Here is a 26,714-nt window from a genome sequence, read left to right as displayed (position 1 = left end):
ATAATTTTAGCACAACGCAGCAAAATTTGAGAGTTGAGAATTTTAAATATCTTTGTCACAGATACATAATTTCCGTGACATTCCTTGACAGTAAAAAATTATTGATTTTATAAAATTGTGGTACAATATACATAACATAAAATTCACTATTGTAGCCATTTTTAAATATTCAGTTCAGTGGCAATGAGTACATTCACACTGTTGTGCAATCCACCACCATCCATCTCCAGAACCATTTCAGCTTCCCAAACTGAAACTCTGTACCCGTTAGACTGTTACTCCCCATCCCTCCTCCCGACTCAGCCCCGTTAACCATTCTCCTTTCTGAATTTGATTATTCTATGTATCTTGTATAAGTGGAATCAAGCCATATTTGTCCTTTTTTGTCTAGCTTATTACATTTAGTATTACGTCTTCAAGATTGATCCATGTTGTGGCATATGTCAGAATTTCATCCTTTTTGTTTTTTTAAATGGAAAGATAACCAGTGTGCAATATTGTGTCAATTTCTGGTATATAGCGTAATGTTTCAGTTATACATATACATACATAGATTATTTTTCATATTCTTTTTCATTATAGATTACTGCAAGATACCAAATATAGCTCCCTGTGCTATACAGAAGAATCTTGATATTTATTCTGTTTATCGAGTAGTTAGTATCTGCAAGTCTTGGACTCCCAATTTATCCCTTCCCACCCCTTTTCCCCCTTGGAAACCATAAATGTGTTTTCTGTCTGTGAGTCTTCTTCTGTTTTGTAAATAAGTTCATTTTTGTAAATGAATTTTATTCATTTTTAAGGTTAAGTAATAATCCATTTTATGTATATACCACATTTTGTTTATCCTTTCATTCATCCATCCGTGGGTTGCTTCCACCTTTTGACTATTGCGAATAATGCTGTTAGAAACATGAGTGTGCAAATTATCTTTTTGAGTCCCTGCTTTCAGTTCTTCTGGGTATACACTGAGAAGTGGGATTGCTGGATTAAGTGGTAATTCTATTTTTAATTTTTTAAGGAACCACCGTATCATTTTCCATAATGGTATATCATTTTACATTCTCGCCAGCAGTGCACAAAGGGTTGCAAGTCTCTACGTCTTCACTAACGCTTGTCATAGTCTGTTTTCTTGGTAGTGCCCAGCCTAGTGGGTGTGCGGTAGCATCTCAGTGTAGTTTTGATAGGCATTTCCCTAATGATTAGTGATGCTGAGCATCTTTTCTTGGCCTTATTGGCCATCTGTGTGTCTTCTTTGGAGAAATGTCCATTAAAATCCTGTGCCCACTTTTGAATTGGATTGTTTTCCTATGACTTGATGTTTTCAAATAGCCCTCCTGAGGTTCAGAGAATCACTTGGTAGGTGATTTTTAGATTGTTTTACCCTTTGAACACACTGACGCATTTCTTGGACTCCTTAGCCCACACATTCCTTTAAATACCTTTACCCTAATTCTGTGTAGATTATTTGTTTTTGGAACTTCCATAAATGCTTGGTTGGCTTTTTGATATTTAGCTCAGCTAAACCTTAATTACTATTTTTGTACTGTCAGTATGTGTTCAGCCAATTTGGCTGTTAGGTTTGTTGCATTTATTGCATTTTTATTTTTCAGTTTATTGTTATGAACGTAATTTCTGCAGACATTACATGAAAGATTGAGGGAAAAGTAGGAAGAATGCTTCCCCAAGATCACTGTAGTGATTTGTGGGTGATATGTCTGGAGAAGTCAGTTCATTGAATTCCAGTGAAGATAAATTTCTCAGTAATAGTCTCGTAATTACCATTTAGTGTCAGATCCAATTCTGACTGTATACTTAAGAGTTCTGGAGTATTTGCTAATTACAGGGCACTGTCCTAGTTCCTAAGGGTTACACACAGATGGCTAAAACACAGTCATCACCCAAAGAACTGCAGTCTCTTGAAGGAGACAGATAATGTAAATTAAAACTTCTAATGCAGGTAGAATTGTGTTTTACAAAAGAGGTACAGTGAGAGTGGCAAAGGATTGTAGGAAATTAGGGAATTATTTGTAACTGATGGATCCGAGGTACTTTCATGGAAGATGTGACATTGAAACTAAGACTGGAATGATGAATAGGAATTTGAGAGGCAGAAGCAAGGGAAGTGTCCTGTAGGTTGAGGGGGAACATGATCGTGAAAGCTCCTGGCTGGTCCCCTCGGGGAGCAGGAGATGACCCAGTGATACAGGAGTGGGAGGTGAGAAGGTGTAGCGGAATGTTTCCTGTGTTTACTTAGGGTCAGAGGTTGGCTGACATTCTGCTTTTAAAAAAATAGGCATCTTTGATGGCTTTTGTGAGACCAATGTGTTTGGCTTTGTGTTGAAGAGAGCTCTCATGTTGGTATAAAAGGGAATGAGGAGGGCAGGATTTGGACAGTGTAACGAAGGGGCGGCTGTAGGAGTGCAGTCGAGGTGTGGAAGGGCCCCTGGGGTGAAAGGAGTGGGCGTATGAGAACTCGGTGGTAGAAGTAACAGCATGAATAGTTTGTCTGAATGTGCGGATGAGGGGCAGACAGGAAGGCGTCACAGATCACAGTTAACACTTAAAGTGTTAACCTGTTAATATGTTATGTGTGCTTCTCTATTTTCTTAGCAGGAAAGTAGTATTCTACTTTATTAATCTTTTCAGAGACTAATCGGGGATTTTTTAAAACTTCTGTTGTTTCTCTTTTGTTTCTTTCTATGACATTCTTTTGTGTACTACTTTTTGTTCTATCGTAGCTTAATGGGTATTTCTTCTTTACTCACTAGAAACTCTCAGTTTATGAATTTTTATTGAGGTTCCACAAGCTAGTGGTGTCATTGTCATTTTGTTCTAAATATTTTGTGTGTAGTTACACTTGTCAATTTCTGGTGTATACTGTTCTTTATATGTTCATATTACCTTTTGTGTCGTGTATACACATAATTCAGGTGCATAACAACTTTTAAAATAAAAAAGTGGAAAAAAATGAATGACCCTGGTTCAGTAGTGCCCCAAATGGGCCACTCCAAGAGTGGGAAGTCATATGTTTGCACATGATACTGTAAAGTAGCGTACTACTAGGGTTTGAACTCATTATTTATTACCAAGTTTTTTTTTCCCCATCTTACTAGGATCTTCAGACGCCAGGAACAGGATTGTGAAGGTTTATCTTTTATTTCCTAGATTACCTGGAAGTATCAACTTCATGAAGTCACTGCGTTTCTATTAGAAAAGAAAGGAGATGTTCATGGTGCCTTCTTAACCAGGAGGCCACCCACGCTCAGCTCCTGCTGTGCCTAGAAGACCTGTCAGGAAGGACGCCAGGAGGGGGCTGCAGAACAGTGACCGACCTTGGGTCACTGCTGGGCCCAGGCAGCAAGAAGCAATGAGTCCCTGTGGGCAGGAGGCCGGCATGTGCACGGACAGCAGAGCAGAGGTGCTGGCACCAGGAGGCCGGGCGGGCACTGGGGTGCAGACTTCAGTCTCCCTTCTCCACCCAGTGGCCTAGCTCTGCGTGGGGCGATGGCCAGCCAGGGGCTTTAGGAAGGGTGGGAAAACTGAAGTTAGAGGCAGAAGGAAATTCCCAGGATTCACGTGGGGCAAGTCCAGGGTGGGTGGTGCTGGCTTCCTGAGGCCAGGACAGCTCTGCTGCATCCCCACTCACCTGGGCCAGGAGCGCCCCCTCCCCTGGGTGTGAGCGGGTGGCACACGGACAGCACCCTTTCCCTGAGCAGGGCAGGCCATCCCAGGGTCATGAGATTGGGGTCAGTCTGTGAGTTCAGGGGTGGGTACTCCCGCCTCCTCACTGTGACCCTGTCTGAGCCTCAGTTTTTTCACCTTGAAATGGGGGAAGGGTAACAGTGCCAGCCTGGCCAAAGCAGGAGGCAGTGGTGGGTCCAGGCTTTAGCTCCAGGAGAGTCTGGAGGGGTTAAGGGAGGAAGGGAGCGTCCTAGCAGGAGTGCAGGTGGGGGACTGAAGGGGGGCACCTGAGGGGCCATGTGACAGGCAGCAGGGTGGGTGGGGCAGAGAGGAGGCAGTTGGATGTCCAAGTCACAGCCAGAGACTGAGGTCTGACCCCATCCTCATCCTCCAAAAAATAGGCCACTCTTGATGTGAGGAGGCAGAGGTGGGAGGGGTCTCTGCACTGACATGGGCTCAGGTTCAGAGAGTGGGGCTGCAGGGAGGCTGGGAGATGCCTGGAATGACCTTTCTCCTCTGCCCCACTGTTCTGCATCTCCTCTGGCTGGGTTTGTAGATCCTTCCCTGAAAGATGGGGTTGGGGAGGGGTAAGGTCAGAGAGGCCACAGAGGCCCAGAATGGTAATGACCCCCATGGCCACCATGGGGCTTGCAGGCAGGCCCAGAGCCCATGGGGCCATGCCAGTCTGTCCGTCCAGATGGGCACAGCCAAGGCTACTGTTGCCTGTGGCCCTGGTCTGGGCTGCCCACTGCTCCCACCCAGGCCTAGGTGGGAGAGGGTATGCCAGGCCCCTGGCTTCCTGTCACCCCCTGCCCTTGCAGGTGAACAACACTGGCAGATGGCAGACAGGTGCACAGAGCAGGTGCTTGAGAGCAGGGCCAGAGCCTGTGTCAGGGCCCCAAGCTCGGGGTGGGCACTGCCCCCAGCATGCCCGAATCCCAGCTTCCCCATGGGGCTCACAGTCCCCTCTTCTGGTTTCTCTTTCAGCCGCTGCTGGCAGCCCCAGGCCAGCATCCGGGCCCCGGATATTAGGAGTCAGTGCTGCCCCCTTGGTCATCTGAAGCCCTCTCTTCCTCCTGCCTCGGCTCAGTCTCTGTGACCTAGCCCTAGCCTTGCCTCTGCATTCTGGCATGCCAAGGCCTGGCCCGTGCCTTCCTGCCCAGCCTGTGGAACCCCGGCAGCCCCTCCAGCTAGGATGAAGGGCCAGGCGCTGCCCCGGGCGCCCTTTGGATTTTCCATCCGCTGCTGTTGCTGCTTCTGGGACACCAGGCTTGTGTGTCTTCGGGGGCAGACGTTCCTGGGGCTGAGCCGTGTCCCATGCTGATGCAGGGCAGGTTCTTCAGGTACTTCTTGGCGGCTGCTGAGTTCCTTTCCAGCACCTCACGCTGCTCCTGGATACTACGCAACCCAGACCCGCACCAGCACAAGCTCTACATGAGGGTGGCCAAGGCACCGCCTGCAGCAGCCCCGCCCACATCCACACTACCAGTTCGACTCCTTCCTGGAGTCCGTGCGCACCTACCTGGGCAGGGAGAGCTGTGATGAGGTGCTGAGGCTCTGTGACCCTTTGGGGCCCCTGGCCTTCCTGCAGGCCAGCAGGCAGTTCCTGCAGATGAAGGGACAGCAGCCTCCCCAAGACAGTGACTGCAGGCCCTAGAGTGGGGCCCTCCCACCCCAACAACGACCTCTCCGTGGAGCACCTGGTCACGGGCAACCGCAGCTGCAGAGACGTGGCTGGTGGCCCTGAGAACTGCCTCACCAGCCTGACCCAGGACCGGGGCGGGGATGCGCCCCAGGTGAGTGACCGGTGGGGAGAGGCCCAGGGGGCAGCCCTCTGGGCAGAGGGCAAGGGGGAGAGGGTGTCCTCTTCAGGCGTGGCCTGGCCACCCGTCCCTGAGGGCTCCGTCGGGGAAGCCAGTTGCACCGTGAGAATAGGGGCCTGGGGTGCCTGCCTTCGGCCCCCAGGGCCAGGCGTGGTGCGGCACACTGGGAGGTGCTTGCTGAGTGTGCAGGGAAGGATGGTCTTGGTTTCTCCTGGTATAAGGGAGTGTTTCATTTCTGGCTGGGCAAAGGTCCCTCCTCTTTTGCAGGTAGGATGATTCTGATGGGCCAGCAGGCTGCCATGGCCTGTGGCCTGTGGCCTGTGGCCAGGGTCTGCAGGGGCCCCCTGGGGCTTGGGAGAAAAAATGAGAGTGGGCTGTCGGGAAGTGTGGTCAGGAGATGTCCTTTGGGGTTTGCACGTGTTGTGGCTGCACAAATCCTTACCAAGCAGCTAGTTCCCCAGTGCTTGTGAAGTGTTCTGGTGCCAGGGATGAGGTGCAGTGAAGAGGCAGAAGGAAAGCCCTTTGTGTCCTGGAGCTGCCTTCTGGGTCGGGGGAGGGGGAAGGTGTTAACAGCCAAACACAAGAAGCAGGGGTCAGGTGAAGGGGGGAGGTTCCCTGGTGTCGGAGTGTCCCTGCTGTGTGTCATCTGGAGTCAATGGCTGTCTTGTTCAGGGGGCCATGTTCAAGATTCTGGAAGAGGTGTAGGCAAGCCCTGTGGGTGTCAGAGGCAAAGGCGGGGATACTTGTGTGCTGGGCGGGTCCCAGCAAGGAGGGGCTGGGGCAGTCTGTCTTTTTAGCATTTGGTTTCCTTGGTGAGAAGGCCACCCCTACAGGAGGGCATGAGCAGTGGGCTGGGACCCCGGCCGGGCCTCCATGGCAGCAGGGCAGGTGGGGAGCCCCCCTTTGCAGAAAGCCCAGGATGTTGCAGGAGGCCGGAGCCTTAGCCAGGGCAGGGAGGGCAGCAGGTGCCAGGCTAGGCTTGGGCGTTCATGCTTCCTGGCCGTCACAGGGCCAGGTGACATGGTCCAGGGCCCTTGGCCTCTCCTGAGCCAGTGGCACTGATGGGTTCCACAGAATAGCCTCTGTAGAGGCACAGAATAAGCTAAGTGGGGTCACAAAGGAAGCTGGTTATCCTGGACCTGTTTCTACTGATGGCCCAGGCTGAGGACCCCAGATTAGAAGGGTCTGTGAAGCAGCAAGGTGACGGAGAGGATCAGGAGAGGAGGGAAGAGGTGGCCAGAGCCCCGGGAAGGGGGTGCAGGTGTGGCATCGAGGACACATCAGAAAATTCCCATCTCCCATCAGGGATCAGGCCCCCAGGGCTGTTCGGGCTGGGCAAGGTAGAGGTCACTGTGACCTTGGCTGGGGCAGCTCCCTCTCCTTCCCCCAGGCTGGCGTGCTGGCGGGAGTGGTCCTCAGCGGGTAGGGAGGAGGTGAATGGAACAGACTATAGACGGCTCTTTTGAGGAGCAGAGATGCAGGGCAGTGGTTGGTTTTGGAGGTGGGAGGGTGCAGGAGGACCAGGTGGGTAGTGGCCTGGCTTTACATCTTATGTGGCAACACTCCAGTGCTCACCTGGTCCCTGAGGCTCAGTGTCTTTGCTGGCAAAATGCCACCTGCTTTGTGGAGTGCTGGGTCACAGTGGACATGATGGCCCTGGGGCTTGGCCCACACTGGAGCTGGTCTGTGTTAGCATGAGGGCAGGGAGAGTGCTGAGGAGAGACCGGATACACCCAGCAGTGCAGAGCTCTCTGAAGAAGATCAAGAAGGCAGGGCTGGTGTGATATGTGTGCTGTTGGTGCTGCAGAAAGCTGGTCCAGTCGGGAGGAAGGAGCAGGGTCTGAGGGGTAGGGGTGGAGCTGATGAACTTGTGGATGCAAAGGATGTGAGTATGGAGGAAGGAGGTGGGTGGACCACTCCCAGATTCCTGGCTGGCACTGAGGACGTTAGCCAAGGTGGTGAAGCAGTGGGAGGAATGGGCTGGGGCGGAAGATTCAGAGGTCAGAGTGGGCTTGGATGTGAGAGGCCCATGGGTGGGAATGTCGTTGGAGGACGGAACTCTGGGACCTAGTGCCCCAGGATAGGACCAGGTCAGGTTCAAATCCCAGCCTGACGCACGCACACAGTGAGTGTCCCTGGGCCCAACCCATCAGCTCCTCCATCCCCTCAGACCCCTCGTCTTTAAAACTGAGAGTAAAAACATCTTTTTCCTTGTTTGTCATGAGGAATGAGAACTGGGGTGAAAGTGTTTCTAAGCAGTGTTACTGATGAAAAGTCGCCTGTATCTTTGTTCATTATCTGGTAGGGAATCTGGAGGGCTGGGGCAGGGAGAGGGAGGTTAGGAGATGGGGATGGGTACCATGGCCGCGCGCAGAGATTCTGAGAATGGGAATGCTGGGGAGTGGTGCTGGAAGGGGGCGGGCAGAACTGTGCCTGTGTGTGTGTGTGTGTGCACGTACTTGTGCTCCTGCATCCACGTGTGTGTGTGTGTGCTGTGTGTTGTGCAAGCATGTCTGTCTTCACGCATCCATGTTTACAAGTACTGTTGTGCGTGTACACGGCATGTGTGTGTGCATTCACATGTGCATTGCCAGCATATATTGTGTGCTCAAGGGGTGTGTTTGCATGTGTGCAGTGCATGGGGCACGTGTGTGCACATGGTCATGACTGCCCCCTTCCAGCATGTCGGTATGTGCACGTGTTCATTGGGTTCTTCTGTGCATGTGTGTGAGCGTGGGAGGTACTCGTGTCCACTGTGTATGAGTACGTGTGTAGGCTGATTTCAGTAGTTGTGACAAAGCACGTGTCAGAGCTGTGTGGCAGGGCTGGGGGCCTTGGAGGAAGACGGCTCACAGGGCCTGAGGGCTGGGGCTGCCACAGTGTGAAGTGGGGAGCTCGGCTGCAGGACAGGACATGGTCACCCGGGCCCAGGGTCAGCTCAGACCCCCATGCGTGTGCCCGAGACTCCGAAGGCCTTGATGCTCTGAGACCTTGGGAATGAAAATCATCTTGGTGGTGGTGACAGCAGCTGCGTCTGAGTGTCTCCTTTGTGCAGGAAACACCACCTGTTAACCAGTTTACTCCTCCCAGCAGCCCGGGGGTTGGCTCCCCAGCCAGGTGGCCACCTGCACAGGGCCTTTGCATGGGCTGTTCCCCATGCTGAAACACTCTTCCCCACATGCCCACGGGGCCCCTTCCCTCAGCTTGCTTGCGCCCTGGCTGCCCTGAGCCCCTGACCATGCTGCTTCAAGTGGCAGCAGCCCCAGCCGCATTCTCACTGTATGCCGTGTCTTTTTCTCTTCCCACATGGCATTGCCTGTGAACACTGGATAATTCCCGTGTCCTTATTCTCTGTTCTTCCACGATGTACCCCCAACAGGGCAGGGAAGTTTGCCCTGCTGGCTGATGAAACCCGGTACACAGCAGGCCTGCATTAATACTTATGTAGTGGAATGAGGGACAGAGAGGTTAAACAGCAGTCAAGGCCACACAGCTTGTAAGGAGAGACAGAGGTAAGAGTCAGCTCTTGTCAGCTGGTGGTCCCACCTGGGGTGTCTCCTGCCCAGCACTCTACTGGGAGAGAGTGTGTGTGTGTGTGTGTGTGTACGCATGTGTGTCAGGGTGGGGTGGCATGCAGACTAGAGAGGTCCAGCAGTCATTCAGAAGACACACAGCTGAGCTAGGCAGGTGCTTGTCCCAGTTCTTGCTGTCTGAGCCTGTGCCAGGGAGCTTCGCCCCTCACACTGCCTAGGGGAGGCTGTGTCACCTGTGTTCCTCCATCCCCAGCCAAGCTGGGAGTCAGCAAGAGGCCCAGGCCAACACGTGGCCTGTTTTTAGCCCTGCCACCACCCGGCCTGTCCAAATGCCACGTGGCCACATCACATGTCTGTCTGGCAAGTGTTTCTCTGGCCAGAGCAACTGTCCCCTCTCCTCCACCTCCACCCCTACCCGGGGGCCCCTCTGCAGCTGCCCTCCTGCTCCCCCGGCCTCTCAGTTCTGTGTCCCTCTCCCTCTTATGGTAGTCTTTTGTGCATTTTCCTACCCCTGGCCAGATGGGCCAAGTCAGGACCCATGGGTGCTGGGGTGGGAGGGACTGGGGACTTGGTGGGGGAATTAAGAGAGCTGTCCTGTCCCCTGTGGTCCTCATTTGGACATCCACACAAGGGGCTGAGGAGGAACTCCCATGCCCCAGGACAAGCCATAAATTCAGAGTCCCTGGACCACGCCCTGGATGCCTGGGGAACCAGCCTGGTGGGTGAGGGCAGGGCAGGAATGGACAGGGGTTGCCCCACTGCCTCTGCTGCCCCACCTGCTGTGCTGGGGAGAGCTCTGCCCAGGGAGTAGGAAGGCCTAGCAGGATGCGGGTCTCTCCCAGGGCCCTCATCCCGGCCCACTGGGGCCACAGGGACCAGGGAGGCCACAGCCTCCAGGCTGGGGCGCCAGGGTGGAAGGAAGCTGGGAGCCCTCTCACCATGTGCCATCTCTCCTGGGTGGCCAAGGCTGCCTGGCCACCATTAATTGGCTCTATTCATCCTGTAATGAGACGTAAACGAGGCTTCCAGACAGAGGGGGCATTGAGCCAGGGAAGAATGGCTGCTTCTTTCTGGGCCTGGAGGGGCAGCCCACCCCATAGCCTTGTCCACTCCTCTGCTGCCCCCTCACAGCCCACCCAGCCCAGGAGCCCTGTGGCCACCCAGCAAAGGGGGTCCTGGGAGCCTCTGCTGAGCACTGCGGGCCCCAGGAGTCCTTGCGGGGACTCCCCCGGTTGTAGGTGCATTGGCCTGAATATCATTTGTCGGGTCAACTGTGAGTGGGACACAACGTTAAAGGTACAACAACGATAACAGAAATAGAAGCCACCGCTCGCTGAGTGCCCCTCCGTGGTGGGAGCGCGGCCAAGGTCGGGGCAACCTGTGACCTGGATCAGGGCTCAGTACGAGATGGGGAGCAGCCACCACTCGCTGAGTGCCCCTCTGTGATGGAAGTGCAGCCAAGATCGGGGTGCAGTCTGTGACCTGGATCAGGGCTTGTCTGTGATGGGAGCCAGGCACCCTGTGTCCAGGATCAAAAGTCAGTCTGTGATGCAGATCAAGGCTCAGTGTGTGACCAGGGTCATGTCTAGGCCTCGGGGTCAGTCTGTCCTCTGAGCCGGTGGCCCCTGCCTGGCCTCTCCTGATCTGACCTCTCCTCTCCATACACCGTTACAGTGGTTCCCGTTTATACTGAGGGCGATGGAGAGCGTACAGCAGACACTGGAAGGACATGGAAGTAAGAAGGCAGAAAATTTTAGTTTTTTCATGAGGCGTTTTGCTTTTCAGTATAAAGGCCATATAGGCCTGTTAAAGAAAATTAGGGACATTCATAATGATGGAAGAAAAATGTAACAATTGCCCATAGTTTACCTCCCAACCCTCATCAGTTAATATTTTAGTGTATGAAATAAAAAATTTATGACATTCTTCTGAAATGATAACCTCAGGATTTGTAAGTGTGTATACAGTTATGAGTATTCTCTTTGACCGACAAAAGTTTTAATGGGTTTTGTTTTGTGCTTGATAAATTTATGTGAAGCAGTATTTTGTCACTGGCTTTCAGTGTCAGTTGTTGAAATCTATTGGTCACATTACCTGATAGCACATTTCTCTATTTGCTGATGAAGTACTTTTGGCGTTGAAAATCTGTGTGCTTTCATTTGCTGTTAACATGTTGAGAAACCAGTTCAGAGTGGTTTTACAGTTCTTCGTAGTATTGTTTAAAGGCTTTGGTGCATACCTCTAAAGTTTTTTTTGGCTTAAAAATACACGTGCTGATGGCTAAAAGAAAGCAAGTGTGGATGACTTCTCTTGGCAAAAGGTTAGTAGTCTAGAAAAATGATGTTATTGGCTAAACTGGAGTTTGGGGTTAATACATGGATTTAATTTGCATGTCTTTCTAAGTCCCTACTTGGGTAGTTAATTGAGAACTGAGTGTATCTTTAATTTCTCATTCTTTGCCTTTTCCTTTAATCACAGAAGACATTCAGTGTCTGTCTGTTGAATGAGAAAAAATGAATGATTGAAACCATCTAACCTAGCCGCCCAGATTAGATGGAAGTCCTCGGTGTTGTCAGTTCTCATTTAGAGGTGGAGATGATAGAATCCTCTTGTCTCTCTCTCCATGACCTGTGCTGGAAAGCTGAAGCTTCTTTTCTGATTTCTTGCCCTTGTCCCTTGTCCTTTTATGGCCAACCCAGTACTACTGCCTTTACTAGCTTGTTTTTATTGGCACCAACTTAGCTCCCGTAGAGACCAAGGCCCTAGTTGGCTAAGTTTGGCTAAATTTGTATTTGGAGAGTTGTCATCTGCTTTTGTGTGTAGATAATCCAAAGTTTAAGGAAGTCAGTATTTCTCCTACTACAGAGCAGAAGTTCGGGATAAGTGATAGCTTGACATGTGTAAATAGACATAAGAAATATGTGTTGCCTTTTCTTTTCTCAGTGGTGAGAGGACTGGCCAAAAATGTCCAAGTGTACAGTCCGCCAAACAGCGGGGACGTTGGCTGGACCCCGCCCCTGGCCTGTGCAACAGCGCCACATGTGTGCGCTCCCCTGGCTGGCACAAGGCCCCCGGAACCCGTAAGTACTGTTGTCAGCTCAGAGCTGGCAGAAGAATTTTGTAGATTTTATGGTGCCTCCTGCTGTGGTTGTGGCACAGGGCAGTAGATGAGTTGGTGTGGCCCTGGGTCAGGTGTACACTCATTTCCTGATGAACTTAGTCTCATTTGTGTCGTGCTTGGCAGCCTTTGAGAATACAGGCCACAAACATGCCCGCGTACAATGCTTAAGTGATTGCTTTTGATGAAGTAAATCATAAGGGTATGAACTGTAGGGTTAGTAAGCAAAAATGAATTTGGGGAAAATGCACGTTAGCTATATATGAGTTAAAAAACCCCAGAAGTAAATCCAAATCGTTCATAGACCTTGTCAATATGGGCTTTCATTGTAACACACGTCTTTGTTAGGAACCTACCTGAAAGTTTGCCTTCATTGGCTCTTAATAGATTGCCAGTCTACCTTAGTACCATTCCATTTTCTAAGTAGATTAATAGTACAGCAGAAATTACTAATTTGAGTAGGAAGGGTATCAGAACATCTGAGGGCAAATAAACTTACAAGACTTTACAAAAAGAGGCAGGGACCATGAACAAAGATAAACACAGCTTGAGCCTGTCCGAATGTTGACCTGCATCCTGTGTGTGGCAGGACGTGTTCTGACAACACTGCTCTTATCCACTGCCTGGAGCAGCTGTTTTAATAGAGAAATCTCTCCCCGAGAAGTGTATCTTAGGTGTACATGTCGCTAACATTTGGGATGTTTTGGGGTCACTATCATAAGCCCTGGATGTTGTATGTGAGAACCTTCCCCAGGAACCTAAATGGGAGGTTGTTGAAGTAGCTAAGGGTCAAGTGTGAGCTCACATTTAATGGAGAGGGAATTTATGAGAGTAAATTACATCCAATGCTGTGGCCTGGGCAGATCTCACGAGGTAGCGCAGAGGTTGACTTCTGCTGTGTCTGGGCTCAGCCCTTTACTATAAACGTTGTAATACTGGCTAATAAAAGACTCGGTAAGCATTTGGATTGTCGTCAGACAGAATTTGTCAGGTCCTCCCCTCTTGATTGTGGTGCCAGGAAACACCCACACGGGGCACTTGGAGCAGCTGATTCCAGACACACCCTATTCCGGGGACATCACTGCCCTCCACTCAGATGGAAGGGGAGTCCCAGCCCCGCCCAGGGCCAAACGCATGAGACTGAAATTCTTTCCACCCAGTTCCCTTGTGACTCAGTGAGGAAGGCTGGACAGGCGGGTGGTGAGGGGGGTGCTGAGAGCTGTCTCCACCTTGCGCAGGTGAGGGGAGGCCTCACGCCTACTTCTGCCCGGGTTCCCCACGTTCACATTCAGGCTGAAGGCCGTCTGGGCTGAGTGAGTGTCACTGGGCCATTTTCTCATCTGGGACCTTTGTTAAGGAGGTTTCTTCCCTTCTCCTGCCCCACCAACTGGGCACTTTTGAAATGTGAGGGCTTGGCCTCTCTGTTTCATTCAACACGAAGTGGTCAGAGTAGCTGAAATCCCTTTCTCTCCCAGTCTGTACATTTAGGTTCCAACCTAGTCTCTGTCCCTGAAAGATCAGCATGTAACCATAGCTCTGAATGGAGCACCTTTTTTTAACACTTTTTTTTGTTGAGTTATGGTCAGTTTAAAATCTTGTGTCAATTTCCAGTGTAGAGCACAATTTTTCACTTACACATGAACATACGTATTTTCATTGTCACATTCACTCTCGTTCTGAGCTACCATAAGATCTTGTATATATTTCCCTGTGCTATACAGTGTAATCTTGTTTCTCTATTCTGCATATGCCTGTCAGTATCTGCAAATTTCGAACTCCCAGTCTGTCCTTTCCCACCCCACACCCCCTTGTCAACCACAAGTTTGTATTCTGTGTGTATGAGTCTGTTACTGTTTTGCATTTATATTTTGTGTTTTTTTTAAGATTCCGCATATGAATCATCTCACGTGGTATTTTTCTTTCTCTTTCTGGCTTGCTTCCCCCGGAGAGAGAGGGCAAGAAGAGGAGAGGGCAGGCCCAGGGTAGGGCAGGCAAAGGACATGACAGGCCCAGGTGAGGGTAGGCCCAGTAGGGTGCAGCCCCATGAGAGGGGAGGCCCAGATGCGGGCAGGCCATGTGAGGGGAGGCCAAGTAGATACAGGGTAGGACCAGGAGAGGGAAGGACCAGAAGAGGGCAGGCCCAGGGGTGGGCAGACAAAGCTGAGGGCAGACCCAAGTGAGCGCAGAAACAGGAGAGGGCAGGACGAGGTGAGGGCAGGACCAGGAGAGGGCCGGCCCAGGAGAAGTCCTGTTAAACTTCCAAGAGATGACGTTGAGAGGCAGTGGGTATTTGAGTCTGGAATACAGGAGGGAGGTCTGGATTGGAAATAGCAGTTTGGAAGTTGTGAACTCGTCGAGAATACATAAAGCCCTAAGGCTGGTGGGGGTGGCAGGAGAAAGTAGCAGAGGCCGGAAGACTGAGCCTCAGGGGTGCTGTGTGCCAGCACTCAGGGGCTGGGACTGAGAAGAGTGGCCAGGGCCGTGGGAGGAAACCAGAGCAGCCTGAGAGCTGGGAAGCCCCGTGAGGAAAGGGCTTGAGGAAGTCGGGGAGAGCAGCAGTGGGAAGCGTGGCTGCCGGGCCGTGCGAGGAGAGGACTGAGAGCTCCCCGTGAAGTGAGCACCTGGTGGGTGGTGGGGGACCCTGTCGTGAGCAGTTGCAGGGAGTGGACACGTTTGCTTGGATGGAAAATGAGAGGAATCAGAGGAAGCGAATGGGAAGAGCTCCCTTGCAGGGGCAGGGGGCGTGTGTGCCGGAGAGCAGAGAGATGGGGCCGCAGCTGGAGGGTGGACGCATCTTTTTTTTTTTTTTTTTTTTTTTACGATGAGGGAAATGACGGTGTATGCTAATAGAAAAGATAGGTTAAAAGGGTCAATTAGTAACACCACATTCACTTAGGTCAGGGGAGTTGCAGGTGAGGGCAGGTGTGGGCCCAGAAATGCCCCAGAGAGAGTCAGCTTCAAAACACTTGCCAGGTCCAGTCCGCTCAAGACCAGCTCCCAGGAGTGTCAGCCACTTAGGAACTCTGCCGCCCCCTGCAGTTTTGATCCTGGCAGGGCCGGAAGCCATAATTAGCCAGCTGAGGGAGGAAGGATGGAGGTGGGCAGGAAGAAGAGGCCTGACCTGCCTTCCGCCCCTCCTGCAAGTGGTCAGCCAGCAGCCTGGCCTCGCTGAGTAACTGACATGGTGTCTTCATAGTGTTATGTGATTAAAAATTCTCAAATGTTATACCATGTTCCCAAATAAACCTTGGGTTGATTATAAAGACTTAACTGGTTGGAAATAAAAGCAAAAAATGAAACGAAGTGAAGAAAGCGTGTAAACATAAGGCTGAGCCACAGAGCAGGGTCAGCAGACGTGGGGAAACACATTTTCATTTCTTCTGGAGAGCGTGTATTGGTTTCTCAAGTTTGTACTTAATGAGACATATTGCCACAGTCTCTGAAACCATGAAAACAGCTTTCTGCTGTTTGCATCCACTAAATTCCCTGGAGACTGGCTGGGGCCCAGAGGGATGTGGAAAGGAATGAACGGAGGGATAAGGCGATGTAGAGATGTCTGGTGGGGAGCTCTCTGGGGGACTGGGCCTTCAGCATCCTGTGGTTCCACCCCACTGTAACCACAGTTGCATACAAACATGGCTTTCTCAGGGGCAAGCCTCACTTCAGGAAATACCGTGAAACACTCGGCCACCTAGCACCAACATTTGAAGGGAATCCAAAATGGCCCACAAGCAATTGCAGAGATTTGAAATGCCTTAGGCTCCCATATGCTCACTGGGCACATTGGGCCTCCGGACCTCTGTGCGCGCTCACAGGGACACTGGCTCTGGAGGGACAGTTGAGGGACAGTTGAGGGTCAGTGCTGTTGCTAGGCCACGAGTGTTCCGAACCAAACATTCCAAGCCGCTGAGCTTCGCAGCCAAGGTGTGGCAGCGAGACCTCTGTGGCTCTTCTGTAGCGCCCGCGCTGAGACCGGAAGGCGGCAAGAGGCCAGGAGGGAAGTGAGCGGTGTCGGAAGGCGATAAGCCAGATGAAGAAGGGACTTGTTAAGTTAGCGAGATGGGTGGGCTTCACCGTCCATCTGAGAGAGCTCAGGAATCGTGAGAACTCCGTGCCTGGGTATTACGTCCACAGCGGTGAGCTGAAGGAGTTCCACAGAGCCGCATATTTAGGTTACAGGCGTGAAGTGCAGGAGTTGCTGTCACGTAAAAACAATGTCGTAGACAGCAGAGACAGGAGGAACAGGTAACAGGGACGGGGCGGGGCGGGGCGGGGCGGGCCTGGGAGGAGCTGCCAGCTATGGTTGTAAGACAAGAATTTTAAATTGCATTCCCACGTCAGAGATGTTGAAGTGTGAGACAATGAGCATGTTAGAATCATTGAAGTACAGTGTTCTCTCTCATCCTTGCAGCAACAGAGTAGATAAGACTATCATTCTACTTCATTGAGATGTTGTCTTTGTAAAAGAGTAACGGTAACAATAATAATATTACCTAACAGTTATTGAGCTGTTAGTTTGTGCAGGGAACTGCCAGACACTTTGCATAGCTTTTCATTTAAGCATCACAGTGGCGTCCTTTGACGCCACTACTACTTGATACCCATTTTGTTGATGAGGAAATTGAGGCACAGACAGGCTAAGTGAGAGCTATTAAGTGACAGTGTTGAAGTAGAAGTCGGACCCAAGTTGAGCTGAATCTCAACAGCTTGCCCTTTCTATTTAGACAGGTAGTTCTTCCATTAATGTGGTGAGTGATAAGAGCTAATAAATACTCTTCTTTCCCCATAGAAAGAACTAGGATAAGAAGACTAAATGTTAGTTTTAAACGGGTAGGAATAGCATGCTGTTGAATGTTTAGAATTATGGGAGTAATGTACCTTTGAACTAGTACGCTCTAATTTCCTGAAACATCCTCTCATGTTCGCAGGACTGCCCTACACTTAGCCTGCAGCAGCGGCAAGTCATCAGTGGTGACTCTCCTCATACAGTGGAAGTGTGATCTGAATGCTCGTGATGAGGAAGGCAAGACAGCTCTCATGAAGGTGTGTAGCAGCCAACCATGTCCATGTGAGGTGGATTCGATGTAATTACTTAGAATAAAAATGAATTTATCTGTTTTAAATATAACGAACTGATGGAACTTGAGGAATGTTAACTTGGAATGCCTAGCACTTACAGTCTGTTTCTTGGCGTGATACCAACAGGCTGTAGAATGCCAGGAAGAAGTATGTGTCACTATCCTGCTGAAACGCGGTGCTGACCCAAATCTTAAGGACAACTGTCAGAACACTGCTCTGCATTACGCTGTCTTGGCTGAAAATACATCAATTGCAGCAAAGCTGCTCCGCTATAATGCAGATATCGAGGCGATAAACGAGGTATAGCTGAACTGACTTTATTTACAAGATATTTGAAATATAGGGTCTTTTCTAGCGACAGGTGTTTTATTTATAGTAATACGTATACTGATGACATCAGGCCCTGTTATCATGGAAACAACTCCGAAGCCAAGGCCAGGGGCTAGATGTAGTGCCCACAGAAAGGGCAGAGCTCTGTCGCCCAGCTGCACTTCTACCCCAGAAGAAACAGCTTCCCATTAGGAAGTGCCTGGGAGTGGGTGGTAGGCTCAGAGCCTACAGAAGGTGAAGGCTTGTGGGCAGTGAAGTGATGGCAAGGGCTGGCTTCCTGCCTGGGGATGGGTGGGAGGAGGAAGGAACCCAGTACCCAGCAGAGGGAGCTGGGTCACTGCACCTGGGCAGGGGAGGTGGCAAACCACAGGCCCTGAGCACCCCAAGATCCCAGGTTCTAGAATCTGGGCAAGTGAGGTCAGGTCATGTTTGACAGCCAGCAAGGGTATTCACTTGTGCTGGTGACCACATGGCCCTCCATGTACATCTCGGGGTCTTCCATGCTCAGCCTGGTGTAGCTCCCCTGCAGGGCTGTGGCTGTAGGTGGGGAGCAAGTGATGGCGAAGCTGGTCCTCCTTCTTTTTCTCCTGGCTCTCCGCTGGAGATTTTGATTGAATAAATCTACTCAGGTCTGACACAAGTATTTAGAAATACTTCCCTGAGATTCTGATACAACCCTTGGTTAAGGACTATTGAATGGATACGTGTAATACATGTAAATTCACAGATCTCAAAAATAAGACATCACTGGAAGAGCAGGGGTTTGATAGATGCCGCTTCTTTCAGTGCTCTCCTTTCCGGCCATGTTAGCCTGACTTTTATCCTTCTCTTCCTCTGTGATTGAGGAGTTTACTGATAATATTACTGGCAATATCTATTGCCTTGAAGAATAGCTCCTTTTCCCTTCTAACCACTGATCATTCAGTGGCACTCAGACAGTCTTAGAAACTTGGTTGTGGTGAGTGATTAAATAAGTAGAGTCGGACCCTTTAAAGATTTTGCACCTTTTGTTCCCATCCAGGTCATTAGGTCAACAGGGTGTTTCTGATTGCAGTAATAGGAAATCATGAGCCTTCTTTTGGTTAAAGCTGTGTGACGGACTCCTGCAATATATCTGTTAGATTCAGTGAGCCCTAGCATAATCAAGATGACAGTTTTTTTAAAATTTAAGTCTAATTGATTTACAGTGTTGTGATAGTTTCTGGTGTACAGCAAAGTGACTCAGTTTTATATATATATATATATATATGTGTATATATATATATATTCTTATTCAGTTATATGTATTCTTATTCAGTTGTATATACATTCTTAGTTACATATATATTCTTATTCAGTTATATGTATTCAGTTATATATATATATTCTTATTCAGTTATATATATATTCTTATTCACTTATATGTATTCAGTTATATATATATATTATTCAGTTACATATATATTCTTATTCAGTTATATATATACATATATTCATATTCTTTTCCATTATGGTTTATTACAGGATATTGAGTACAGTTCCCTGTAGTATATACAGTAGGACCTTGTTGTTCATCTATTTTGTATATAGTAATTTGTATCTGCTAGTCCAAAACTGCTAATTTATTCCTCTCCCACCCCCTTTCCCCTTTGGTAACCATCAGTTTGTTTTCTATGTCTATGAGTCTATTTCTGTTTTGTAAATAAGTTCATTTGTATCGCATTTTTAGAATCCACATATTAAGTGATATCCTATGGGATTTGTCTTTCACTTTCTGACCTCACTCAGTATGATAATCTCTAAGTCCTTCCATGTTGCTGCAAATGGCAGTATTCCATTCTTTTTCATGGCTGAGTTGTATTCCATTATATATAAGTATACCATGCAAGATGGCAGTTTTAAACATCAAGACCCATGACATTAGTAACAAATTGGAATTGTTTTAATAATTTAGTTTCAGCCATCTCATGAACTAATTATCCATTTGATTAACAATTGGGGAGAATTAGATACAGGTAGATTGTAGTTTTAGTAGTCATTGGAAAAATTCTTGAAGCGGGTATTATGAGCCTTTTTTAAATGTATTTATTTTACAATATACTTTTTTAATTGAGGTATAGTCGATGTACTATATTATATATTACAGGTATACAGTTGAGTGTTTCACAAATTTTTAAGGGTTATGCTCCACTTACGGTTATTACAAACTATTGGCTCTATTCCCCATGTTGTGCAGTACATCCTTGTACCTTATTTTTTGCCTGGTTGTTTATACCTCTTAATCCTAATTATCCATTTGATTAACAATCAGGAAGAATACAGATAGATTGTAGTTTTAGTAGGCATTGAAAAAATTCTTGAAGTGGGTATTATGTGTCTTAATCACAATTTTTATTACATGTTGGGGCCCAGTGTTTTCGTAAGACGTATGATTCTAAACAAAGGCAAGGTTTTACATACAAATACTTGATTTATACCCAACTGTTTGGAAACACAGCAAACATAAAAACACAAGTGGGCTGTAGACTAAACATGGCCCTGGATATGTTCAGTTTGTCTCCACACATTGAGTCAACATTTCAAATTTAGGAGACTTGTGCAGAGATCTACACTTCAGAACTTCTAAAGAATCAAATCTGGTCCCCCTTGAGCCCAGGCTCCTATGTGGTCTGCTCTGCAGAGCTGGCCCCTTCTCGGTGGGGTGTGTGTTCTCCAGTTTGCTGTCCTCACTTGTGACCTTCACTTACTCGGGCTACCTATGTTGCCTCTGTAAGCATTTGAATTTCCAATTCTTGTGGTATATTTTGATACGTATTTCAAGATTTTAAAGACAGCCTATATTAATTTACAGTCTACTTCATATTTTATAATAATTCCTTAAGAGTGGGATGGAATTTTTCAAATTAGATTTTGTAAGTTGGTTTAAGAAAAACTTTTTCTTTACATGCAAATAGTCATATTCCCATTGAAATGTCTGCAAGCTTTATGAGATTAGTCGTAGTTGTAATTGGATAGGTTATGCATGTTGCAGAGAGTATGGTATCTTTCTCCTCAGCATGGCTCCTTAGAAATGTAGTTGATTCAGTAGCTGAATGGTTCTCTCTGGAGCAGTGTTTAGAGTGCCAGGAGGAGTAGTTGAGCAGTAAGGTAACTAGAGAATGCCTGATACACGCTGCGATAGAAGCGAAGGTTCTTCGAACCAGCAAATGTCTGAAGTGAGTTTCAGAGAATGACTTCACAGGGAAACTTTCAAGGAGGTCAAGGAGGAACCTTTTAAAGAGAAGGAGCACAGAGGGGCGAGGAGGAAGGGGCTACTTTTTATTTATAGTGTATGTGTAAGTTCAGAAACTTAAGTTTTTAAACTCAGTTTTGAAATTTATATGTAATTTTACACATTGTCAACTGTTTTTAATATTTTACAGTATAAATACACACCACTTTTACTCGCCATCAGAGAGAACAAAGAAGAAATGGTCAAATTTTTGATAGAGAATGGGGCAAATGTACATGCAGTCGACAAGCTGCAAAGGTACAATAGTGTGTTCTCTCTCTCTTTCATTTTAAATCTTAATGTTGTTCTAAAGTAGTAACAGCCAATCAGAAAGGTTAACCTAATAAAAAGAGGATTAACTTAGAATCAACACATCATCAGTTAGGTAGAAAAGGAATTGTTCTGCCTGGTGTTACAAAGAACAGTATGCAGCAGGATTCATCTTCCTTTATGATAGTGACTGATGTCATGTGCAACCTGATTGTTTTGGTCATACAATCTTACAATAGTTCAGGGGTTTCATTTTAGTTTTATTAGTATGAACTCTAATTTTAATTTACCTTATGAGACAGTGTTGAATTACTTCATTCTTTTATAATTTGTTTTAACCTCTTCTTGGTATATATTTTTTTCTTAAAAGATGCATAGTAAACAAAGAGGAGTTTGTTTTGCTTTTTGGATGACTGCTTTAAATTACTTTCTTTGAAGGATACTGATGTTATTAGGTTGTCATTAAGTGAGTATCACTAAGAGAGTAACTTACCAGATACTGTGGGCTCATCAGTTTTTATCCTTTTCATTTCTAGTACATTTTGATGTTTTTATTTTTAATTGATAATGGTAGAAGGAAGAAAAATAGCTTTAGTCGTTGAATAAACATTCCCATTAAAGAAGACAAGTCATTGGTGGATGATAAAGAGGAAAGAGCTGGGCTTTAGAGTCAGACGAGGTTGAATTCCCAGCTCTCCTGCTGGCCAGGGGTGTTACCTGGGGGACGTGACTTAGTACCACTCAGTATGTTTCCTGACACGTAAAGGAGGGTCGTAGTACATCCTTCAAGGGTGGTTGTGCCTGAGAAAGACCATACACAGACTATTCAGGTTAGTGCCGGGCACATGCTCCTCAGCGTGATTCACTGCAGCCGTGACTATTTTTGTTGCCGTTTTTATTCATATTACTGTTTTCAGCCTGCAAACAGCTTCTCCTAACCTGACCTCTAGCTGATTTTCAAGTATTATACTTCAGACGAGGGAAGAAATGGGGAATCCTTTATTTAAATCTTTACCTGCTTCAGATAAGTGACCTCAGCGTCCTTTCTTGTCCATCAGAGGACTTTAAATTAGCCACTTCTACTGTGTGCTACCCAAGTAAGACAGGAGGCTTCTTTTTTGTCCCTCCATTTTGGCCTTGGAGGTAATTTGCAAAGATGAGCACTCGAGCATGTAAGTGGTGAGTTCTCCAGGGGTGGGCAGGATATTAACTTGGTAAAATAGATCAGATTAACTGTCTAAGTTGAGCTATCTAAGTTCCTAAGAGTGAAGTTGTCTCTTTTATTCTAGATCAGCACTCATGCTGGCCGTACATCATGACTCACCGGAGATAGTCAAGCTGCTGCTTGAGAAACGTGTTAATACTGATTTGCTAGATTTACACGGATGGTTTGCTGGACGATATGCTTGTTATAATGGTTTTAAACAGTAAGTGTTTACATTAAAGTGCCAGTTATCTCTAAACTGAGGTTGGAAATGACCTGTTACTTGTAATGAGACAGGTAAGAGTTCCTAGTTGGGAGCAGGCACTTTGGGGATGGCAGTGAGACCCTTCACATCATCAGCTGGAAACCATCCAAAGGCCAGACTAGTGAGATGGAGCAGTGGGCACAGGGTTCTTTATCTCAGGGTTTGTAAGACCTTTATCCTTAGGGTCCTGCTGTTCTTCAGTTCATTCCAGTGTAATCCCAATGCATGGGGTACAAATAATGTCACATACCTGATTTTTCTAACGAGTTATTTGGGTCTTGAAATGTTTAGTAGAGCAGAAAATCCTGTATTTTCCTTTGAGGACTTCCTTCTATAATCTTCCTCTTGAATTTTCCAGGAACCTAAGGGATTCCCTGGGGCCACAGTGACAGTCCTCTCCCACAAGGCACTGGGGCGGGGCGAGGGCATGCTAATCGTTCTCTTGTTTCCCTTGATTCTGTTGCTGCAGCGTTGGTACTAAAACTAGTTTTAACAGGATCTCCTTGGCAGCTGAGTCTGGGGTCTGGATGTTGCTGTCTAAAGACCTTTAATAAAATTTTAAAAGAAGAAAAGGAAAAAGAAACTGGTCCTGCAGTCGGGCCGTGATTGACCTCTGCTCCCGGGACGCCCGTGCTGATCCAGTTTCCGCGGTCTTCGTGGCCATCGACACGTAAACTTCTGCGTGACGGCTTGTTTAGTTCTCATACATACGCTTGTATGAGGTCATATATGTATAAATGAGTTTAGCTGCAAGTTATATACTAGCTGAGGTGCCCTGAATTATAAACCATGAAGAACAGCTAATCACTGTAATTTGTAACATTTTCTGAAAACTGCCACATTTAAATGTTACACCTATGAAAGAAAACACACATTGGGTTTTATTTGGGATTCTCAAGTAGTTCCAGCATTTAAGTTCAGGAAGAAATTATTCCATTCTGCCACTAATTCTCTGAGCATCTGGGGGATACATTATTTCATTAAATCTTCGTAATACTTCTATGAGTATTAATAACTAACTGCCTAACAAGACTGTAAGATCCCAGTTTTATAAAGGGAGACTTTGAGCTGAAGAGAAGCACCTTGTCCAGGAACAAATAGTTGTTGGTTATAGAGCTGGGACTTCTGAGCTCGAGATACTTACCACATGTCAGGCTCGCTCTAGTTAACTTACTGAGCTGTACGGCCTTTAGTTCATGACTACTTCACCTTACTTTTTTTCTTTTCAAATTATACATGCTAAATTTAAAGTTTGTAGATTGTATAAATTTGAAGAATATGGGACAATTGAAGTTTTGATATTGCCTCTGATATTGTCTGAAATAATCTATGAATTTAATATATTTGGTAATTGTTTTTCATATTAGTATTCAAGTAGTAATATTTATTTATCACGTTTTTTATACATAGCCTTTACCAACTGATTGTCGACTACAGAGCCGGAAGGATACCAAATACTCCCCCTCAAAATAGCGACCTAGGACAGAGTTCAGGTAATAAGTTACTCTTGTTGGGCCTACCATAGATAAGGAAGTAAGATTGAGGAACTTCTGATAATGAAAGAGCAGTGAAAAAAGCCAGTGTGTAAATTTCATGTATGTTTTTATTTTTTAATTAATTTTTTCTTAATGGTCTAGTGTGCAGAATTATTTGAGAAGTTAATTGTAGGTAATGTAAAATCTGGAACAATATTGTCTGAAAAGAAATTCATTTATTTAATCATGGCCCCTGAAATCCCATATTATATCTTTGTGTAGATACGAAAAACAGGTTTTTTACTTTGTTGTACATTTCCTGTAACATTATAAGAAGTTGGCCTTGTTACAGAACTGGCTCTTTAATTTTTACAGCAGTTGGATTCCATTGGGTAAATGAATGCTAGTTACTGCATAGTGATTAGCCTCACTAAAAAGTGATTGTCTTTAAAACTGGGAGCTCAGCGATACCTTCCTGGTGCTGTAAACAAATGGCCAACAATTGGAGCTGCACAGCTGGGCCAGTGTGCAGCATACTAACGAGATGGTATTTTAAAGATACCTAGTGATAGTGCAGAAGTCAGGAAAGCAGTGCCTTGTTGAGAAGCACTGGTTACTTTTCGCATCATTACACCAACAAGGTCCCTCTTACCGATTTCATTCCTCAGAAGTGCACAGTGCGACATGTCGCCTTCATGAGAGTCAGATGTTTTCTTCTGTTTTGGGGATACTTGTCATGAAACTATTTTGTTAGAACAAGATTTTCTGTTGCCATTAGTTAAAGGGTTGTGATAATAAATACTCAAATAGCACAACTCAGGACTCAACAAATTGTAAAGAAAGCACAGAAGTGCTTCACATTAAAAAAAAAAAAAAGACGACGACTGTGTTGCCTAGATGTGACCCCTAGCGTGCTGTTCAGTCTGAACTGTATGAGGGCACCTTTAACTTGGTAGATTTTGATCAAGCAAAGAACTTCTGTTGTAGGAAATACAGGGATGGAATAGACAGAGTTTTGGTCTTCAAGGTGCTCATAACACAACAGAGTTGTCCCTGGTTAATGTCTGTATTTTTTTAAACAGGACTTACAAAAAAAACATTCTTATCTGTTAATTCATCCACTTAACAGATGACTATCAAGTGTCGTTTAGGTACTAAGCACCACTCTGACATTGCAGAATGCAAACAGGTCACAAGCACAGTTCCTGGCCTCCAAGAGCTTGCTACTGTCATCCTCATTTTTATGATTGGCTTTACTTTATTCTGTGCTTACTGTGTCCCAGAGCCCACTAGGACTTTGTAACTGTCTTTATGTATTTTTTAATTGGTATTTAATATGTACCAAATACTTTTAAGTCCATGGTGAGGAAAGAAGTTTTTTAAAAGTGGGTAGGATGTCAGATAAGCCATGCAGAGAAAGTAGAAGTTTACCAGGGAAGGAGGCAGAGGGCAGTGTTTGGTGGGTGGAACATCTTTGAAGATTACATTTGGCAGAAAGGACAGTGGTGCAGAGGCTAAGATGTGCCAGTGAACTTTGCAGGATCTATGCGTTTCATTTTGTTGGTGCAGAAAGGATGCTGTAGTAATGGTTGGGAACGAGGTGACTACCTCGCTCAGGCATGCTTCTGAAAGCCTTTCGAGTACTATAGAAAGGAGGAGGTCTGCTGTAGACCTTGGGAGATTTGTCAGAATGCTTCTAGCTGCAAATAATAATAGGAGCCCTAAGTAACAGTGGCTAGAGCAACAGGAGTCAGGATTGTTTAGAAGGTTCGGTGATGTCATCAGGATCCCAGACGCTATCCCTCCTTTAGCTATGAGGCTGCTGGTGTTTGATGTCACCTTTCCTGGTCTGCTGATTAGCAGCAGCTCCAAGCATCATCTTCTCACATGACAGTATCCGCAGGCAAGGAGGGCTGCTTCTCTCTGCATGTTTTCTGTTAACTAGGAAGGAAACAGAGACGCTTCTGGTAGACTTCCCCTAGCATCTTATTGGCTGGGCTACATCACATGCTCATTCCTAAAGCAGCCACTGGGAAAGGAAATGAAGTTACTTTGATGACCGTAAAACAATCATTTCTCTTTTTGCAGCTAAGGAGAGCTTACCTTCTTCGCATACTGGGGCAGAAAACATCCAAGAAAAGTTGCAGTTGTCCAGCAAGGGCAATGAAGAAGAAAAGGACACTGGGGCAGAAAATATCCGAGAAAAGTTGCAATTGTCCAGCAAGGACAACGAAGAAGAAAAGGATGTCGAATTGGGAACCAGCAATGGCAGCTGCATGGATCCACTGAAGAATGTTGAGCAGAAGAGTAAGAAGATTCGATTTGAGTCTTAGGGTTTCCTGTTATGACATAAAGCAGGGATGCACAAGCTTTTTCTGTAAAGGGCCAGAGAGTCAATATTTTAGACCATGTGATGTCTGTCACATCCACTCATGTCTGCCATTGCAGTGTGAAAGCAGCCCTAGACCGCATGTGAGCAAATAGGGATGACCGTGCCCAGACAACATGAGGTTGACAAAGCCGAATGGCAGGGTGGGTTTGTCCCATGGGTGTCGTCCAGAAATACCATGCTATGTAAGCTTGACATTGTCAGTTTATGATACTGATTCTACTAATGATTATCATTCTTTTGTGAGTCTCATAAAGTTTGGTTGGGATTTTGGTCCTTGTAAACAGCAGTTCA

At 46.9% G+C, this 26,714-nt stretch overlaps 1 protein-coding gene and 1 pseudogene across 4 annotated transcripts in view; both read left to right on the top strand.

The window, feature by feature from the left end:
- Positions 1-6,933, top strand: part of LOC140691241 (adhesion G protein-coupled receptor B1-like) — a 38,994-nt pseudogene extending 32,061 nt beyond the window's left edge.
- Positions 5,343-26,714, top strand: part of LOC102544052 (ankyrin repeat domain-containing protein 26-like) — a 60,331-nt gene continuing 38,959 nt past the window's right edge. For 3 of the 4 annotated variants that reach the window (XM_072954325.1, XM_072954327.1, XM_072954324.1), the window contains exons 1-7: positions 15,011-16,403; positions 17,087-17,201; positions 17,364-17,537; positions 20,969-21,075; positions 22,377-22,514; positions 23,967-24,049; positions 26,120-26,338. In XM_072954325.1, the coding sequence (XP_072810426.1) occupies positions 16,189-16,403; positions 17,087-17,201; positions 17,364-17,537; positions 20,969-21,075; positions 22,377-22,514; positions 23,967-24,049; positions 26,120-26,338 (1,051 nt within the window). In that variant the 5' untranslated portion in view covers positions 15,011-16,188. Of the gene's footprint in view, positions 5,481-11,983; positions 12,121-15,010; positions 16,404-17,086; positions 17,202-17,363; positions 17,538-20,968; positions 21,076-22,376; positions 22,515-23,966; positions 24,050-26,119; positions 26,339-26,714 lie in introns of those variants that run through there. The other variant, XM_072954326.1, reaches the window with a different exon arrangement.

Source organism: Vicugna pacos, chromosome 34 (genome assembly GCF_048564905.1).
Source record: "Vicugna pacos chromosome 34, VicPac4, whole genome shotgun sequence".
In the NCBI taxonomy this organism is placed as follows: domain Eukaryota; kingdom Metazoa; phylum Chordata; class Mammalia; order Artiodactyla; family Camelidae; genus Vicugna; species Vicugna pacos.
This window is presented reverse-complemented; position numbering and strand designations above follow the sequence as displayed.